We start from the raw sequence: 17,135 nt of genomic DNA on the forward strand, positions 1-17,135 counted from the left end.
AAATATTAATAGAAAAGTCTTACCCATATCGTTTTAGAATTAGTGGAACCAACCAACATTGATTGGTTATCAGAATGCCTTCAGGAGACATTATGAGCCACGGTGGCAGAGACACCCCTCAGATCTTTCCTCAAATACATCCGTCCTATCAGGGTTGCTGGGGGATATGTTGGTAACTAAATACAAACTCAGGCACTTTATCTGGCTCTTCCCAGCAACACCAAGAGCCTCTCCTTCAGTTTAATATCCAGCAGGTTGTGCCTATTTTCCATCAGTAAGCTTTACATAGGAGAAAGCAGGCAGACTGGAAGGTGGGGTGATGAGTGATGTGGTAGGAAACAATCAGCAAAGTAGGGCAAATCACTTCATCTGTTTGAATCTCAGGTTTTCCATCAGTAAAAATAAGGATGCTGGAGTAAGTGATCTCTTAAATCTCCTCCAGCCCCTAAATGTCCTGATTTCATAAGTACCATCAGGGTAACTGGATTACTGGACTGAGGAAATTTATTTAGGTCATTTCCTGAGTCTAAAAGCCTTTGTGAGGTACTTGAGGAAACTGATTTTGCCTCTTTGCTCAGAAGTTACAGAAATGTATTTTCCTCCTAGTTTAATAGTGCATGCTAATAATTAATAATGCATTTAGAACTTTCTATGTAAGCAAGCTTTATGCTTTGGGGATGAATAAGGGCTATCAAGAAGTAAAAGCAATGAAATCATCTTGAAAGTTCACCATCACAATGCAAAGGCTGTATCACCGACATGCAAAAAATTAAATCCACCTCTCTAGGTACACAAGAACATGCACTATGTTAAGAATTCAGCTAATTATAAGGGTTTTCATGAAGAAAAGTACATACTTCTCAATATCTCAAACTATTTTCAAATCTCTGAAGTTACTTCTTGCCTTGAGATTATCTTCCTGGTTTCTCTCTCTTCAAGGAGGAAAGAATTTTTGTGATGGGGTTGCCTACGTCTGATGCTGCTCTTCCTAAGAGAATGGATTCTCCTCTGATTCATCTGGGTACTATCTTTCTTCAGCACATAGCTCAAACGCCACTTCTGAATGCCTTTCCAGACTCCAGAAATCTCTTGTTCTCTCCATTCAGTCTTAAAATCTGTTCTATTACTTCACTTGGCGGTTAATCATGTCCAGCTTTGTGCATTTCCTCATAGTAAACTTATTATCTCTATTAACTCTATTTTCTCACCCCTACTAGATGTGTCAGGACAGTAAGAATATTACTTCTTCACTTATTTTATCCAACGTGCTCCCCCTGCCCCAACCCACCATATACACTTTGGGTATAAAATGTGTACTGCACACAGTATGCAAACAAAGTGTGCAAAGGATGTCTCAGGTACATCCATCTTACTAAGATACAATGTTTCAGCCCAGTCTAGGTGCAACTAAGTAACTGTATTAGATCATTGACTCAGCGTTTCAAAAATCATCTAGAGTAACCTAAACTAGGGAAGCTGCTTGATGTTCTGCTTTAAAACAACATATAGCACAGAGAACATGGGGTCTATTTGGTGTCAGTTCTCCAAGGTCATGCACCTCAAATCAACCACACTGTCTGGGGTCTTCCATGCAAGACAAGAAATTCAATGTATTGAAAGGAGGTAATACTGACAAGGAAATAATGTCAGGAAGGAAACCTGGTAATGGATGTGACTAATTTTAGCTAAGAGAAAGCTGGAAAGAATGGCAGAAAAGTGGCTCAGTCAGGGGTGACAGCCTCTGATAATTAAGCCCAGCTACCTCCCTTTTCCTCCTTTCAGATCTCCCTGCAGTCTCTATTTCCTCCTTAGGGGAAAAAAAAGGACCATACCTCAAACAATACAAACATCTATTTTCACTCTAACTCAGTTTTTCGATGATACATCAGCCCGACATGGGACATGGATCAGCTCCACGGGCAAGCAGACATTCAGATGTAATAACCATCCTTTAGGAAGCTTACAATGCATTAAAGAATAGTCTTGATTATCTGTAGGTGGCAAATGTCTGCATGCTGATTTTCAAATGAAGAGGCTGGGCCAAATTAACAGGCAGGCCTTTGGAACCATCTTGTCTTTTCAATGAAATATGAAAACGTCAAAACCAAATCATTTGCAAACAAGTATCCACTCCACATAGCAATGTTACCTTGACTACACTACCTTTACTATAACCTTTTAAAATGATCTCCAACATATTAGTTGGTTACTAACAATTTATTTAAACAGAGTATCTCCCCCTACTCTAAAATCAGGATTTATATATGGAAGGCATCATACTGTACACAGCATTAATAATATGATCTCATTATTTGTGTAAGTTATTTAAAACATTAAAATTTTAAAAATCGTTCAATATCAATATCATCATCCTCTCTTGTACCTGTCCTCTGATTCCTTACCTAACTACCAAGAGAAAAGACAAATCTCTTTTTCCACGTTATACAAGCTTTGCAAAGGAGCACCAACAGAGAACAATGTAATCAAGTGTGTTCAAATAAAGTATCCTTCTAAAGCAATACTCAGACAGGCTTCCGTGGCAAAGTAAATGGAGCTGGGGGATATTGCTCCATCCTTCCTAGGCACATTCAATGCTGAAATTCCAGTTCCACATTTCTGTGCAATTGCAGACTATTCTAAAGCCTTGCCTGACCTCCTTTTTCCTGCCCAATCTTTCCTTTTATTCCCTCTTCCTGTTTCCAAACTTCCCCACATTTCTCTTAATCCCCTATCAATCATCTTCTCTCTCCTCCACACCCCAATGGGTGATGTGGCCTTGACTCTATTATTGGAAGGATGCAGGATGGCAGGGGTGCAGCCTCAATCATCATTTTGAAAAGAGAGAATCCAAAGAGAAAACTAATAGTGTTGCAAATTAAACTTTTAAAAAACCTCTATAACGAATCTAAGAAGTCATTAAGAAAAGCAGCTTGGAAAGGGGCAGTATTAAGATGAAAATTTTTACAAGTAAGAATTAGGGTCATCTTTTTGGATCAAGATCCATAATGTCTATAATGTTAATTATTACAAGTCACAGGCCAATAGTTTCACTATAAGCTAGCTGGTAACACACAAAGTGAGTTTTCCAATTAGCCACTCAACATTAAGTTTTATGACACAACTTCTTGGTGAGCTTCCTTTCATTTTCTTCATTCAGTGAATATTTGTGGAGCACTTAGCATGTGCCTGGCATTGTGCTAAGCACCTTTGCTTTCCTTTACAAGCTTCACACAACTCTCCTCGGAGGTGGAGGCTGCTCTCTCCCAGCCACAGCCTTGCTGCCCACATGATCAACATTAGATATTTGTAAATGTCTAAGTACCAAGGCTGTGAAACATTTTCTCACCTCATAAAGTTATGTGAAACACACAAGGATAGAACCAACTGGCAATCTAGCCTAGGCATGGATTCAATCACTGAGGACAATTGTTCTCTAAACAAAATTGTTCCTGTGAGAAATACAATAACAAAGACAGCAACGACAATAATAATCAAGTCCAAAAACTGGGGCAAACAGAAATCTACAACCTATTATTTAAGAAGAAGAAGAAAAAAAAGAGTGAAATGCAGGACACTGGAAACAGTTATAGTCTCATCTTTGGAAAAATATTCCAGTCAATTTCCTCAACTTCCAAGCTATTTTTCTGAACCATATAACTGCGACCAGAATGGGAACCTCTTCGCTCATCGCTGAAAGCCCTTCGCGTGTGTCTCCCTAGGATATGGCCACATTCACACACTCCTTCCTGCAGTGCTGGTCCGAATCCTCCTTCAATCTCAAGGCCTACCTCAAATGTCATCCTTCTATGGAATTTTCTAGATCCATCCACTAGGAACCCTCTCTATGACTGTCTCTCTCCAAACTTCTAATGCAAAATCATTTGTGCCTCTCATGACACCATCATCTCCAATTTGATTCCTTGGCACATGGCAGTTTCTATCACTGGAATGTATTACTTTAGCACAGCAAAGATGACACTCATGATGCCTGTATCTCAGTAAGTGTTCAGTAATGTGTGTTAAATCTATGTTATTTCCTATTTAAAAATTAAGCTACAAAACTTTCAACATTCTATAGCTGCCATATAACTATAATTTAGTTTAAAAAAACACTTAGTGAAATTGGCTACGAAAGATCTTTCCAGTGCATTTACATGCAATACTGTCACCTGGAAAACAAAACTTTCAAGTTGCCAGCTGTTAATTTGTTTAACATCACTGTTGTGCATTTTAAATCACTGTCCAAGTTTTTCTTTGTCACTGTCACCATGACAACAAATTTTATACCTTTTTGCATATTAGCTGCTCCAGAAAAGCTCAGAATGACAAGAATGTTGGTTGGCTTCCCAAATATAGCTCTCAAAAGATCTCCATTTTCCTTTCACTCCAGAATTCTTTGGTGACAATAAAAAGCATGAAGATTTCTGTTTTCCATACTGCCTTATCCATTAGGAGTTATTTTCAGAGTAGAAACAGCAATATGGCCTATAAAAGTCATCACATTTGGCCAGGGCACTGAAAATAACCCAGGTTTCCCGGCATGGTTCACAGCAAAGACTATTAATATGATCCTATTGAATAATGTAGCTGTTACCCAGCCTTAAACTTGGGATGCTTTCAGGATTTAAACAGCTAAGAATGAGGATCACAAACTAAATTTAAAACATTCCACTAAAAATGATATTAAACTGAAAACTATAAATTAAGCTTGTCTCTAAGCAACAATCTAAATAGTCAAAGCTTACTGAAAACACTCACTTTCAAAAATAGCCTACTGCTTCAGAGCTTCCATTGACTCCTTACTGCCAAATGTATACATAAAAATCACAATATGTAAACCAACTTGAAATTCAACAAATCTCCAAAATGCAAAGTGAATTGTTCACTAAAATAAAAATTAAGTTATCAGTCAACAAGAACCCAAAGTGCATTAAAACGCCTTTGATTTTTAAGGAGCAATTATGATGACACATATCACTCCTCTACACTAGCTTTCCTTTCACTTTAAAATCAGTCTATAGGTAAAGAGGCTGATAAGAGAGAACCATGCCTTATGAAGTCAAAACTATTTGGAGGAGTAAAATAAAATGCCCAATATTCTACATAAGAAGCCATCATCAAAGTTTTAGTAAAAAGTCAGAAATTATTACTATTTTTTAAACTACTAGATGAAGAATCCTTATTGCATCTCGCAACCCTAAAGGATTCTATGGAAATAGCAAAGAAGGTTCATGTTCGCAGATTTTCCATGGCTCTGCCCATTAACAAGGGTGAAATTATCAAATCCCCAACTATCAGCAGCGAAAATCAGACTTGAAAATTTTAAACAGAGGAGAGGGAACACTGACCTTGTTAACACAGAAATCTTCCTGGCGACCTGGGTTCTGTTTACGATCTAACCAAACAAAACGATATATCAGCTCTACAGACCATCAGTCAGATATTTGTGTTTGGGTTGTCAGGTGATTAAAATATTGAGGGTAATAGAAACCCATCCTGAGTGGATTAAGTAAACAAATTCAAACTTCCTGGGGAACAGGAAACACACACCCTACACACACACACACACACACCCCTACACACACACACACCCCTACACACACACACACCCCACACCCTCTTTCTTTTTCCTCTTCCTTCCCCTTCCCACCTTTTGGGGATGAAGGCACCAAATCATTTCCACTTGCCAGAGAGCCTTGTCTCAATAGCTAGTTTCCTTACTGTGCCCCACAGTGGGGAGCTGATTCACATAAGTGGGCAGGTTTCGCTTGAAATCTTAAAGTTCTCATTTTCTATGCAAAGAATGGAAACTCAATTTTCCCAAAAGTTCAAATCAAAACTTGCCAGTTTTGCAAGTGGAAATCAGCAGTCCTCCTCCCCCTCTCGGTTTCTCCTTCCCTTCCCAGGCTCAGCTCCTCTCACCCCAAGTACCTTCCTCCACATCTCTCCTCTCCCTCTCCAGAAAGCCCTACCTCCGGAGGGTGGGAGGAAGTTAAAGCGGCCCCGGCTGTTTACGCCCGGCCCTGCCCTCTCCCGCTCCTGCACGGACTCTGCTCAGGTCTTGAGAGGAAGAAAGGGGGCGTCCACGCCCCGCTCGCTCCATCCCACCCCGATCCTTCGGCGGGAGCAGCCAGATCGGGCCAGAGTGGGAGGCGCTCCTAGATCTGCCTTTCTCTGCAGCTCCTTGCAGCTCCTGCTAAGCTGCTTCCCAAACACTCAGAACGTTTTCTACCCAGGAAATGTGGGTCCAGCCCTTCCCCAAGGTAGAGGCTGGAAACCACCAGCGAGTCTCTACACGGGGTTATTCAGGGGGGTGAAAGGAAGGACCAGTCATGAATGGTAGCTCATTCAGCTTCTAGACTCCAGAGAAGAACAATGTCTTGAAACCAGGTGCAGAACCTCCACCTCTCCCGGGCATCGCCTTGGGAAGAACTAACCCATCCACCCGACCCCAATCACCACCACCAAGTGATGGGGCAGCAGGCTGCTAGGACCTAAAGCGCTGGCCTCAGCGGCAGCAGCGCCGCAGCAGGACAGAGCCCTCTCCCAATGGGCCTCCCGAAGGCACAGGAACAGATGCACACAATGGGCATCCCCACACCTGCTGGGCGATGGCCCACCTCCCCCAAGCTGCTCTCCCGGGTCCGCTGAGCGGTACCAGGCACCCCTGAGACAAGCGATCGCAACCCCGCGCGCAGCGAGAGGTGAACAATGGGGGGTCAAATTCGCCAGGAAACACGTCCCAGCCTTCGCCCCCGGTCAGAAGCGACCGCAGCGGAGGGAGTGAGCATAGGGGTCGCACTGGACGCACGCAGGGAGCTGGGAGAACCGAGCGACTCGGGGCCGCTTCCCGTGGGCGCGGAAGGGACAGGAGGGATCCCTAGCCTGGGTGGCCGCTCCGCTCCCACCGGCCTCCGCCGTGTGGGCACCCCGAGAAAGGGGCACCGGAGGGTCCCGGGCTTACGGAACGCCCCGGGGGTGCGGAGCCGGGTCCGGCTGGGACCCCGGCGCCGCCCCCAGCCCGCGTCTACACTCGCCCCGCGCCCGCCCCAGGAATTCGGTTACCGCCGCCTCCGCCGCGGGCCCCGCCGCGTCCTCCGGGGCCCGGGACAAGTCGGGCTCGCAGCTCGCGCCGTCCGTCGCCATCTTCCTGCTCTAGCGGATCCGAATGCGAGCTCGGAGCCCCGGCTCCGGACTCAGCCTTCTCCGCGCGGGCGGCGCTTAACCCACTGCTGTCCGGGACGCGGGCGCGGGAAGCCGGGAGCCGCCGCACTCCCTCCGCCCCTCGCCACCGCCCTCGCCGCTTAACCCGCTGCGCGCCGCAGCGCCCCGCCTCGGTCCCGCCCCGCGCCCCGCGCCCGGCTGGGCCAGCCGCTGGCTCGTGGAGGTGCGAGAAATGGGCGCACGACCTGGCTCCGCTGCGGCCCTGCGCGCGGACTGGGGATCAAAGACCACGGCAGAGGTGAAGGGAGAAAGCGCCCGAGGAGCAATGCATTCCGCAGAACCCCCACCAAGCCGGAGAAATCCGTGCACAGACCGGATTAAATGTCAGGCCTCCTGAATCTGAATTCTGTGAAAGATCAGGGAAAATCCTACACTTCAGCTCCCTCTATCCCACCGCGAGGAATCACATAGGGCACCCCTTTCTTCTTAAATTGCTCTTTCTTAAATTTCATTGCCGCCAGGGTATTTTTACCCTCCCAATATATATACACACCTGGCTCTGATTTATTCTATCGTTGACTCTAGTCCTTCTCCAAAAACAATTCTCAGATGAAAACGATTTGTCTGTCCTGTTTTCTTTTAGTACGAGGCACCAGCCCCTCAGCTCTTAACTTTCTATACAATCTCCTTTTCGGGGAACGTGTAGTGGGCTGTTTTATATCCTATGACCCCCCAAGTCTGAAGTCTCTCCTGAAGGACTCACCAAGAAGTGTTAAATGTCATAGCTTTAAAAGCTAAATGTCATGCCCTCTACTTCTGAGACAATTTTAAAAAATTACTCCGTAGTGTGAGGACACGTGCACATATACACCAAAAACAACCAAACAAAAGCCACCTTTGTAAAAATAGATTTTATGGGAATTACACGTCTCAGAAGATTTTTCGTGAGATGAGTGAATTAGGCCCAAACTCTTAATTTTCCCTTCCCACATCTAATTCGGTTCCTACCCTTTGCTGCCAATTTCCAGAATGTGAAAATCTATCACCTCACCAAGACCATATGGTACAGCCCTTGTGAAATCACCAGATCCCTAAAAATGTGTCGAATGCATAAAATCAAATCGAGACATTCAAGCTGTGTCTCAAAGACGTAAACTCAAACCACAACCAAATCCTGCACTTGAAATTTTGGAAGATGAATGACTGGAATGTTCAGTCCAAGGGTTACAGATCAAAGCTTTTTTTTTCTTTCTCTCTCTCTCTTTCTTCTTTCTTTCTTTCTCTTTCTTTTTTTTTCTTTTTTTTTTTTTTTCGGCAGGCTCCTAATGATAGATTTTGACTCTTTAATTGCTCCACTTTCCAAAGTAGACCCAAATATGACATAAACCAGGGCAGAGAAAATCTTTTCTGCAAAGACCCTAAAAGGGATTGATTAATAAACTGAAAAGTTCCCTCCCAGAAGAGAGGTCAAGAAAGAACTTTACCTAGAACTCTGGGGCTAAAAGTCAGAGACTTAGAAATCATCTCCAGGTTATCCTGTGAGTACAGGTACTTATTTATTCATTTATTTTTATTGACTCTGATAGTTACTTCCTCACGTATCCCTTTAATATCCATTCCTATTCATTATACAACTTTCCTTTATTAAGTATACTCTCTAAAACTACTCAATATTAGAATAACTAGATTTCTTTAAGATGAAAGAAAAGCATTGGACGGTAAAAGTTAGATGCCAAACTGATAGTAAAAATGTAAAGTCCAAGAGCATTCCTTGTTCTTTTCAAAACGCGTTTTCACACATTGCAAGGCAATCAATTTTCTTGATTCTGATGTTGAATACTCCCCAAGCAATTAACTGGCAAACTTCTGGAAAAAAAAAATAGCAATACATTTTACTCAGGGTTAAGAGAAATATGAAATGACACTATCTCTGGGAAGCAAATCCCTTTTGTACATGCAGCCCAATTAAAAAAAAAAAATGTTGGGAAAAAAATAGCTTGTATTCACCTAAATACAATTAAAGCAGGATCATGTCACAAGGAAATCAGTCCCTGTCCCCCGCCCCCCGCAACCACCCCCCTACCCATCCTTTTTTGTTTGTTTTTGTGAAATGGAAAAAATACAAATAAAAAGCAGTGATAAAAATCACAGGACACCACATTCTCTAACCTCCAAAATCCAGGACCTTGGAAGGAGAATTGACAGCCTTCTGCTTCCACCTTAAAACCAGCACTGTTGAAGGTTGGCTGAGGATCTCACCTACTGCACGGAAGGGGCACACTAGGAGTTAACTTCCTCACCAGTAGCCTGGCCTGGGGCTGCTTCTCCACCGGGAGGACACTTGCATGTTTAAATTCCCTCTTGAGAATTAGCCTCTGCTAGGATTGCAAATTAACTCTTTCTAAGACTTTCTTTGCACAAAGGCAGGCTCTATTACAGTCAAAGCAAATAGATCTGAAAGGGTAGTGACTTGATGGCTCCAGAAATTAAATCTTTTGAAGCTTCATTAAACAGCTAAATAATAATAATAATAATAATAATAATAATAATAATAAAAGATATCCCAGGGCAACAGTGAAAGTTACTGAAAGGCAGGGTAAAAAAAGGAGAGTGACAGAAGTATAAACGAAAGGAAAATAAATCCCTACAACAAAAATGAATCATGAGTCTTAATCAGTAACTTCCTTTTGGCATTAAAATGGAAGGAGTAATACTGAATATATTGCAAATAGAGAAAACTATTATCTACATCCTTTTTTTGGATCATAATAATGATGCTGATGACCCACTGACTAAAGAATTTGAGGGTAATTATTTTCCGAACCCTGCAATAGAAGTATTTGTGCTGAGCTATAGTACACTCTCTAAGGGTGAAATGACGAGGGAAATGAGTTCTTGAAGGTAGAAACGCAGACACATGTTTGGGTGCCAAGTGGTTTTCTGATTAAACCATGTCCTTGGCTTCGTCAACCACATCCTCCAGCCCACTAAACCAAAAACCCAGAGAGTTACACATAATAATAAAACAGGACGCTTCCTTCCATGTGAAAAGATAAAGTAATATACACAGAGTCTAAAACTGTTTCTGTCATGGAGTAAGAGAATTCTTTATTTCAGTCAAATGACAACATTTATGTTAATTCCAAAGAGCAAACCATATGTCATCATGTCTTAGTATTGCCAAATGACAAAATTACTGAGTAGCAAATCATTTCTGACTGTATCCGCAAGCCTATAGTTACACAATTTAAATATTGTAGACCATGCTTGTCCCTGTCTGCAGCACGGTGACCAACCTAGGAAGCCCCAAATCTTGACATCAGGAACTCCGCAGATGAGCTCTGAGTGTCCATTGCCAGAAACGAGTCTTCCTATGACCTGACTACATTCCCTCACAGTCAGGTTGTCATTATCTACATGTGCCTCAAGCTTTTTGTGGATTTTACTCAGTAAATTTAATTCTAATATAGTTAGCCACTCTTGTCAACAATCTATGGTTTTGGAAGGCCTCCTCCACCAACTGCAGTTGGTGTGTGCCAAAGGAATGCAAGCTAATTTTACCTAAGCTAAAGCAAAACATAATTAGGGAATTAAATCTGCTATGTAGGAAGCAAGCCAAAGCGAAACATAAATAATTATCACAGTCACTCCCAGGCCCTTTTAATACTACCTTTAACTGGGAACTGTATTTGTTCATTCAATTGCTGAAATAATGTCCAAATATAAGATTTGACTGCAAGGTTAGAGCCACATTAAGAAAATCATCCCCCAGTGCAGTCACTCTAAGAACAGAAACCAGCTAAGACCAAACAATGAGGTAGTGTTGGTTCCATTCTCTTGCATGGTTTTCACATTTTAAATCATTACTTGTTGGTTTGGACTCTTATCTGCAGAAGTCATTTACAAGAGTAAATTTTAGTGCAGAAAGATGTTTTAGTACAAAACCGTTATGGAAAAATAATTTTAACAACAACAAAAAAATATGTTCCGCTCTTGCCCCTTATCCACCTGAATTGGAAATGGACCTGAATATTTCTCTTTATTCAGCGTCTTTAGCAACCTCACAAGCCTGCAGTATATAGTTACTAGGCAACCATTAAAGCAGGGTGTTTATACCATTAGGCATTAATTACAGTGGAGCTTCATTTTTCTTAGAAAGTTTAAAAACTATATAAATAGGTTGTGAGATCAGGCCCTTTTCTCCTCTGATTAGAAGTGTGGATCCAGATGTAAAACTACAGCTGAGATTTTTCTTTCATTTGGGAATACGCACTGTTCAACACAAAAGGAAATTTAGTGTTTGAAGAATTAATAAGAACACTAAAGATGTTGTCTTTGGATTTTAATAAATATGCATATGGCATTTATGATTGACTCAGTGAGGATTAAACCAATACATTAACACTTCCTAGACAATCATAATCAATTGTCATATACCAAATTAATAGAGTTTCAAATACATTTGGAATTTTTGAGATGTAAATTTCACCTTACCCTTCCTCAAATCTCACTTGATGGCAATAGTTTGCAGTTGTCTTTTTTTTACCATCAAGACTTTTTATATTAATCCAAATTAGTTGGGGTTATTTAAAAATCACCTGGAAATGTGATGACATCATTTGAAAATATATACATATATATAGTAGGAGCTGTTCAATTAACCGATAAGTATACAATATAATTTAATTCATAATATTTATAAAACAATGTCATGGCTAGACTTGAAGGATTAATTTATTTCATTTCTTGATTCAAGAACGGAAGGGAAAAAAAGCGTTGGTATTGCTATTTTCATTCTGAGGAAGGTGAAATTACTTGTAGAATAATAAGAAAAAATACTTCTAACAAATCATAATTAAGGTTTAAGCAGCTTCAAATGTTTTATTCTGGCAATTAAATAAAAATTTACTGAAAATGTTTTATGCTAGCAATGCAATCAATATTTTTTTCTTATGGCAAAAGATAAATAGCCACATACTGGTCATTACTATCATAATCATCATGACAGCCTCACTCACTATCCGTTTCAGCATTAGCATCTTTGTTAAGAATCAGTTCAGTTTGGAAGGATTTTACCACTACTTTTTTCCTCCCTTTGACGTCTGTTAAGGACCTCACTTTGTTGGCTTGCAGCCGCCACCTCCTGATAATTGATCATCCAAAGGACACCATGCCATCTGATTCACAAAACACATTTGCTTGACACTCTTTTGCCTTGACCAGCCCTCCATCCTCACCCAATGTGGCCACAGATGCCATTAGAATGGTAGAGGGGAACCCCACTCCCAGACTTTAAAATTTGAGGTGGCAGCAGGTTAGGAATTGAACTGAACCTGCTAAACATTACCTGACTTCGAATAGTGGGTAAAGGCACCCATATTCAAAGAGCACATTGCATTGTTCTATTTTCTGTACAGAAACATTTTTAGAACTATAGAAGAAAACATAACCAGAATCATAGTTTTGTGGGGATTTTTTGAGACGAAGTTCCATTCTCATTGCCCAGGCTGGAATGAAATAGCACGATCTCAGCTCACTGCAACCTCTGCCTCCCAGGTTCAAGTGATTCTCCTGCCTCAGCCTCATGAGTAGCTGGGATTATAAGTGTCTGCCACCATGCCCAGCTAATTTTTTTGTATTTTTAGTAGAGACAGGGTTTCACATGTTGACCAGACTGCTCTTGAACTCCTGACCTCAGGTGATCTGCCCACCTCAGCCTCCCAAAGTGCTGGGATCACAGGCGTGAGCCACCGCGCCTGGCCAGTTTCGTGTTTTTATTTTTATTTACTTAAGAGAAGGTCTTGCTCTGTTACCTAGGCTGGAGTGCAGGGATGTGACTATGGCTCACTGCAGACTCAACCTCCTGGGCTAAAGAGACTCTTCTACCTCAGCCTCCTGAATAGCTAGGACCACAGGTGTGCGCCACCACACCTGGATAATTTCTTTTCTTTTTTCTTTTTTTGGTTGACACAGGGTCTTAGTATATTGCCCGGGCTGGTCTCAAACTCCTGGGCTGAAGCCATCATTCCACCTCAGATTCCCAAAGTTCTGAGATTACAGGCATGAACCATTGTGCCTGGCCCAGAATTGTAGATTCAAACATGAGCAGTAAAGAAACAAAGCTGCTAGAAGAAAAATATTTTCATGAACTTGTAATCAGAACATAAGTTCTTAATTTTCATGTTATCCAACTTATCTTTATCTTGTATGGTTAGTGTTTTTTGTGTCCTGTTTATGAAATTTTTGCTGAGCTCCTAAGTCACTGAGATGCTGTTTTCTGCTGGTTTTCTTAGAGTCTCATCCCACACATGCCCAGCTTAGAATTCTGCCTAATTTTGAGAGGAAATTGCATGCATACTTTTTGGGCTCTTTTTCTGAAGTGTCTTCCTCCTCTGGAACTTTGTCCTTTAAGTCCGAGACTCTTGGGCAACTACTGAAGCCTGAACTCTATCTTCTTAGCCCAGTAAAAGTCATCTTTATTCCCCAACTGCCCCATTCCCATCCTAGCTCTTCCCTCGAGAATCATAGCTTTTAGTGCCAGGCGCAGTCGTTCCTACCTGTAATCCCAGCACTTTGGGAGGCTGAGGTGGGTGGATCACCTGAGGTCAGGAGTTTGAAACCAGCCTGGCCAACATGGCGAAATCCTGTCTCTACTAAAAATACAAAAAATTAGCCAGGCGTGGTGGAAGGCACCTGTAATCCCAGCTACTTGGAAGGCTGAGGCACAAGAGTCACTTGAACCCGGGAGGCGGAGGTTGCAGTAAGCCGAGATCACACCATTGCTCTCCAGCCTGGGCAACAGAGTGAGACTCTGTCTCAAAAAAAAAAAAAAAAAAAAAAAGAGAAAAGAATCATAGCTCCTAAAGTCCTATCTGCACTCACGGCTTGCCAATGCCTTTTAACAGTTGTTTTATACAGGTTGTTCCACTTTTTTATTTCAGCAGGAGATTTGGCCCAATACTAGCTTCTCTGTCATGATCAGAACTGAAAATCACACTTACTTTTAGAGAGTATTTATAAGAAAACTTCCTAATGTTTCCTTGTCTAATTGAATTATAAACAGGACTGTATTATTTGTTTTTGTATCCTGGGAGTGAGGTGAACCCAACTTAGACTCTCTATTTGCCATTGACAAATAGAGCCCAGGCACAAATCTGCTACCTCATCTGTAGTTGACATGAAAAACCAGGCTAGCAATAAAGGACCACATTGCATTCATGGAATATAATACATAATACATGTAGAACAAAGCCATCTCAAATGTGAAGATTCTAGTACATTCTGAAAACTTTTGGCAGATTTTCTGAACTATGAGGTCAAATGAAGATTAGTGGGTCTGTAAGAACATGAACTCTACACTTGTAATATCTGACACTGAGCCCAACACATAACCAGCAGTCAAGAAATATTTATTCAGATTAATTGAATGGAACAGATGTGTGGATAGATGGAAAGATAGATGACTCAATGGATCAAGTAAATGTTACTCCTTTCTTACCTTCTCTCATGAGCCCCTTTGACACTGCAGTGAAGCCTATGAATTTCTTCTCAGAAAAAAGTTTTAAATATATAAAATAAAACACACAAGATCTTAAAGGAAACAATTATATTAAAATCCAGTGATCAAAATTCTGCATACAAAAAACAAATTTGTAATGTAGTGTGGAAATGTTTATTAGCACAGTAAATAACAAGATATAGTGGTGAACTCCATAATTAATATAATTTTGAAGTTTCCATGATTGTAATTTTTTTTTGAGACAGAGTCTCACTCTGTTGTCCAGACTGGAGTGCAGTGGAGTGACCTCAGCTCACTGCAACCTCAGCCTCTGGGTTCAAGCACTTCTCCCACTCAGCCTCCCAAGTAGCTGGAACCACAGGTTCCTGCCACCATGCCCAGGTAATTTTTGGATTTTTAGTAGAGGGGGGGTTTCGTCTTGTTGACCAGGCTGGTCTCGAACTCCTGACTTCAAGTGATATGCCTGCCTCAGCCTCCCAGAATGCTGGAGTTACAGACGTGAGCCACTGCATCAGACCCCATGATTGTAAATTATATTTTGAGATATCTGCAACAATTGTATCGAGATTTAAACATATCTGTAACTTCTGCTATGACACAGTCCCAGATATTACAAGGTCTTTTATGGCCTGTTGCCTTAAGTTGTAATTGAAATAAATGCTCACTATGAGAGGTTAGGAAGCATGAAAATATTTAATTTTAATTTTTTAAAAAAGTTCATGTTTAAAAATTTCATGTTTATAAAATGTACATATTAAATGTATTAATTAAATTGTTTTGAGAGATTAAAATTTAGATGTGATAGGTCAAGTAGGGTATGCTAAGTAAAAGAGAGCTTAGAAGATCACCAAATGCTCTGTCCTCCAAACAAATACAACTTAGGTCGCATACTCTACAGTAGTAGTTAAATTCAAGGTTACATTATTAAAACTTCTTTCTAGCTGTGTGACCTTGGACAAGTATTATGTCTCAGTTATCTCTTCGGTTAAGTGGTAATCATAATGGCTCTTATCTCTACAGGGTTGTTGAGAGGATTACATTAACTCATTTAAAACACTTAGAATAGCGCCTCGCCCCCAGTAAGTTTTGGCTCTTATTACCATTTTCATGCTCTTCATACACTTATTAAATAATTAATAATCACTCTAATACACACATGGAGTTTCAGAAAGAAATAACTTGTTGAATTAATAAAAATGATTCTACAACTACACAACAGTCCCAACAAGGCTATTTGTATAAATTTTTAATTTTAAACCAAATATTCCATGATTTTAGATTAAATATTAAAACTCTCAATAAGTGCTTGCAAAAGTCTTAATAGAGAAACTCAGGATGAATCATATAAATTGGAAAGTCACTGCCATTTCATGGATTGCTGGCTGAGTGACAGCATCAGTGGGTGCTGGGATAGAGGGAAGTGGGAAGACGAATTGGAGGGTGTGGATTTGAGCCTGCACATTTTTACAGTAAATCAACAGTCACCAACCTTTTTGGCACCGGGGAGCAGTTTCATGGAAGATAGTCATTCACAGGGGTGGGTGGGGGGTGGTTTCATGGATGAAACTCTTTCACCTAGGATTATCAGGCATTAGTTAGAGTTTCATAAGTAGCCCACAACTTGGATCTCTTGCATGCTTAATTCACAATAAGGTTGGTACTCCTATGAGAATCTAACACTGTGGCTGATCTGACACAAGCGGAGCTCAGGTGGTAATGCTTGCTTGCTTGATGGCCACTCACCTCCTGCTGTGCTGCCCAGTTCCTAACAGGCCATGGACCAGTACTGGTAGGCACCCAGGCTGTGGGAACCCCTTCCCTAGATCTGGAAATACATCATGATTCCTGTCCATTGGACAGTGAAGTTTATGTAGGTAATCTTTGAAACAATGGCAAAAAGAAATTGGAACAGGCTTTAGGCTACTATGGACCACTCCGAAGTATGTGGGTTGATTTTCTTGAATTTTGGAGAGCCCTGAGATGCAGCTGATGCTATCTGAGAGCTCAGTGGAAGAACACTCTGTGACTACCATGTAGGAGTGGAACTGGCATGGCACAGTGGCTCACGCCTGGAATCCCAACACTTTAGGAGGCAAGGTGGGCAGATCACTTGAGGCCAGGGGTTCGAGACCAGCCTGGCCAACATGGTGAAACTCTGTCTCTATTAAAAAAAAAAAAATACATACATATATATATATATATATATATATATATCTCACTAGATGTGGTGGCAGGCACCTGTAATCCCAGCTACTTGGGAGGCTGAGGCACAAGAATCGCTTTAACTGGGGAGGTGGAGGTTACAGTGAGAAGATAAGGCATCATTGCACTCCAGCCTGGGTGATAGACTAAGACTCGATCTCAAAAATAAAATAAAATAAAATAAATAAAATAAAATAAAAGGAGTGGAAGTGTCAAATGGTGAAAACAAAAAAGTAAGAAGTAGAAATCG

General features: G+C 41.2%; 1 protein-coding gene across 11 annotated transcripts in view; it reads right to left on the minus strand.

Annotated features, from left to right (window-relative positions):
• CTTNBP2 (cortactin binding protein 2) overlaps positions 1 to 7,172 on the minus strand; it is a 162,836-nt gene extending 155,664 nt beyond the window's left edge. For 6 of the 11 annotated variants that reach the window (XR_012432814.1, XR_012432816.1, XR_012432815.1 and 3 more), the window contains exon 1: positions 7,066 to 7,172. Coding sequence is in view for 3 of the 11 variants with exons in the window: in XM_005550602.4 (XP_005550659.3) it covers positions 7,066 to 7,146 (81 nt within the window). In the remaining 8 variants the exon portion in view is untranslated. The other 5 variants (XM_074035864.1, XM_074035862.1, XM_045388512.2 and 2 more) reach the window with 2 other exon arrangements.
• Positions 7,173 to 17,135: the final 9,963 nt, after the last annotated feature.

Source organism: Macaca fascicularis, chromosome 3, assembly GCF_037993035.2.
Source record: "Macaca fascicularis isolate 582-1 chromosome 3, T2T-MFA8v1.1".
Taxonomy (NCBI): domain Eukaryota; kingdom Metazoa; phylum Chordata; class Mammalia; order Primates; family Cercopithecidae; genus Macaca; species Macaca fascicularis.